The 3342-nt window shown below is 49.6% G+C and overlaps 1 protein-coding gene across 2 annotated transcripts in view; it reads left to right on the top strand.

The window, feature by feature from the left end:
- Positions 1-386: 386 nt before the first annotated feature.
- LOC109924320 (heat shock 70 kDa protein 12A-like) overlaps positions 387-3342 on the top strand; it is a 3853-nt gene continuing 897 nt past the window's right edge. The window contains exons 1-2 of one of the 2 annotated variants that reach the window (XM_048594220.1): positions 387-882; positions 2967-3070. In XM_048594220.1, the coding sequence (XP_048450177.1) occupies positions 743-882; positions 2967-3070 (244 nt within the window). In that variant the 5' untranslated portion in view covers positions 387-742. Of the gene's footprint in view, positions 883-1967; positions 2073-2966; positions 3071-3342 lie in introns of those variants that run through there. The other variant, XM_048594221.1, reaches the window with a different exon arrangement.

Raw genomic sequence — 3342 nt, 5'->3', positions numbered from 1 at the left:
TTGCTGAACAAAGAGACCTTGGAGAACAGGTTCATTGTTCCTTGAAATTGGAGTCGCAGGTAGATAGGGTAGTGAGGAAGGTGTTTGTCAGAGGGCTGTGTTCCTAAACTGTATAACTAACTCTATGACTGTGGTCCCCTGTTTCCCAAACATTTATCAGGCCTCGAGTTATTAGGCTAGTCAGGGACACTAGGAGTAGGCCATTCGGCCCCTTGAGCCAGATCTGCCATCTGCCAAACCTACTAGTGGTAAAGGTGGGTACAGTTACAACACTTAAAGACATTTGGACAGGTATGTAGGTAGGAAGGGTTTAGAGGGATAGGGGCCAAATGCTGGGAAATGGGACCAATTCAGTTTCAGGAACCTGACCAGCGTGGATGACTGTATTCCCACATTTTCCCCGTGTCCCCTTAAACCTGGAAACATATCTAGCTTAGCGGTGAGTGTTATGTTTGCAGTGCCCTGATGGGTTAGCCTAGAGAAGGTGCAATTGTCTCTGCATTGCCATATAAACCATGACGCTGTGAATCTGTGACCAGGAGGCTCTCCACAACTCACAGCTGTCTTTTCTCCATCTCCATGTCTCTAACATTGCCCGGTCACACTGGCCCTGTCTCCCACAGGTGGACCTTATGGTGCAGTTGGAGTGGACCTGGCTTTTGAGAAGTTGCTGTGCCAGATTTTTGGCTCCGATTACATTGAGCATTTTAAGGTAAAACGCCCAGCAGCCTGGGTAGATCTGATGATAGCCTTCGAGGCACGGAAAAGGACTGCTTCCCCCAAGAGACTGAACCCTCTCAATATCTCCTTACCGTTCTCCTTCATCGATTACTATCGGAAATACAAAGGGCAGAGTGTGGAGACTGCACTGAAAAAGAGCAGGTAACAGAATCCTCTTGTGCTTCCATCATCACCAGACCAGCTGGTGAACTCTGAAATTTATTTCCGGATGGTAGGTTTATTCGCTAAAGGGACTGTGGGCGTTTTCACCTTTAGGGAACATGTAGAATTCTGTGCCACTGCAAGCCGAGTCACTTTGCATAATCAGGAGATTTTAAAGGCACCAAGGGCTAATAGGAAGCAGCAGGAATATAAGATTGAGGCAGAGGATCAATCATGGTGAATGGTGGAGCAGGTTCGACGGGCTGAATGGTCTCCTCCTGTTCCTAGTTTCCAGGTTATCATGTTTCCACTCCATGTCTGGACTGAGATAAACCATTATTCCAAGGAATCAGTGACAATATCAGCGCTGACTTTGCAGTGAGGATGTTTGGTCATGGGCAATGATCAGACACACTGGGGGTGTTTGTTTTCATAGAAAACCTACAGTGCGGAAACTGGCCATTTGGCCCATCAAGGCCAAACTGACCAAACAGCATGTCACCCACACTCCTACCCCATAATCCTGCATTTCCCATGGCTAACCCACCTAGCCTGCACATCTCCGAACACTACAGGCAATTTAGCATGGCCAATCCACCTAACCTGCACATCTTTAGACTGTGGGAGGAAACCAGAGCACCCGGAGGAAACCCACACAGACACGGGGAGAACATGCAAACTCCACACAGACAGTCACCCGAGGGTAGAATCAAACCTGGGTCCCTGGCGCTGTGAGGCAGCAGTGCTAACCACTGAGCCACAGTATATGCCCCAGTCTCGGTAACAGAGGGGAAAAATTGTGAGTTTTCAGTGTGTGAAGAAGTGATCTGGATGAACCCAGAAATGTGGTGCAGTTGTGTGTTCTTTATCGAAGCATAACCGAATATACTTTCTCATAGGCACATTATTATTTGTTGCTCCATCGAATCTCACAAGATCTCACAAGAATCTCACCGAACCTGCTCCACCATTCACCATGATTGATCCTCTACCTCAATCTCATATTCCCGCTGCATCCCATTAGGCCTTGGTGCCTTTAAAATCTCCTGATATTACAAAGTGACTCAGCCTGCAGTGGCGCAGAATTCTACATGTTCCCTAAAGGTGAAAACGCCCACAGTCCCACCCTCTCGTGAGAGAGAGAGCCACACACAGTGGGCAGCAGTTTTAACCTGAGGACTACCACCCAGGTGAGGGCTTAGACTGGGTGGAGTAATGGTAACTTAGCTGGGCTGGGGGCAGGAACTGAACCCCTAGTATTGGTCTCACTCTACATTCCAAACCAACCAACCAAACAACAGGACTGACTAAGGCCCACAGTTCCATTGGAGTGAAGGTGTTCCTCCTTATCTCAGTCCAAAATGGTCTACCCAATATCCAGAGAATGTGACCCCAGTTCTAGACCCTGCGCTCTGGGGAAACATCCTCCCTGTGCATCTATTCTGTCCAGCCCTGTTAGAACGTTATACATTTCAAACAGATCACCTCATGTTTCTTGAATAGTGAATATAGGCCCAGTCAAACCACTATCTGCCCCTGGAGGAAGAGGCAGCTATCCAGGACTTTCATGACCATAGTTATACTGTGCCCTTGATCAGAGCCTGCCTACAGGGGGCGCTGTCTATCAGCATTGCCAAAACAGACAGCCAATCCCATCCAAAGGATGGTACTGTTCCCGTTGGTTGAACACCTCTGATTAAAAAGGTCAGAGAATCGCTACCGTGTGGGAAAAGGCCATTCAGCCCCACATCAACCCTCCAAAGAGCAGGCCATTCAGACCCACTCCTTTACCCTATCCCTGTATTTCCCCATGGCCAATCCACCTAAACCCACACAGACACGGGGAGAATGTGCAAACTCCACACAGACAGTCACCCCGAGGGTGGGATCAAACCCAGGTTCCTAACCACTGAGCCACCGTGAGCTGGCACCCTCTACCAGAGCTGACAGGCTGGACTGGGTATCCTGCCACCCAGGACACACCAGGTGCTCCCAAGTCTCACACGGAGAGCCATGGGATCATGTGTTTGTGTGATGTGCTGTGATTCCAGGCTGGAATCTCACATCTCCCTTCATTCCCACAGCACCCACCTCGTCAAGTGGTCCTCCCAGGGAATGCTGCGGATGACCCCACAGGCCATCGCTGAACTCTTCCAGCCCACAGTCACACAGGTGGTGGCTCACATCGGTGAGTAACAGAGTAACATCACTGAGACTCAGGCACCACCCTCACTCTCACTGTCATCACTTAGTAACAGAGTCAATGCTGTCACTCTCATCTCATCACTGAGTAACAGAGTCACTGCTCTCACTCTCACTCTCACTCTCACAGTCACTGCCCTCGCTTTCACTCTCACTCTCACAGAGTCACCGCTCTCACTCTCACTCTCACAGTCACTGCCCTCACTCTCTTTCTCACTCTCACAGAGTCACCGCTCTCACTCTCACTCTCACTCTCAC

Source organism: Rhincodon typus, unplaced genomic scaffold (genome assembly GCF_021869965.1).
Source record: "Rhincodon typus isolate 14 unplaced genomic scaffold, sRhiTyp1.1 hic_rhity00007119, whole genome shotgun sequence".
In the NCBI taxonomy this organism is placed as follows: Eukaryota; Metazoa; Chordata; class Chondrichthyes; order Orectolobiformes; family Rhincodontidae; genus Rhincodon; species Rhincodon typus.
The sequence above is the reverse complement of the archived record's forward strand: the minus strand, read 5'-3'. Positions and strand labels throughout refer to the sequence as shown.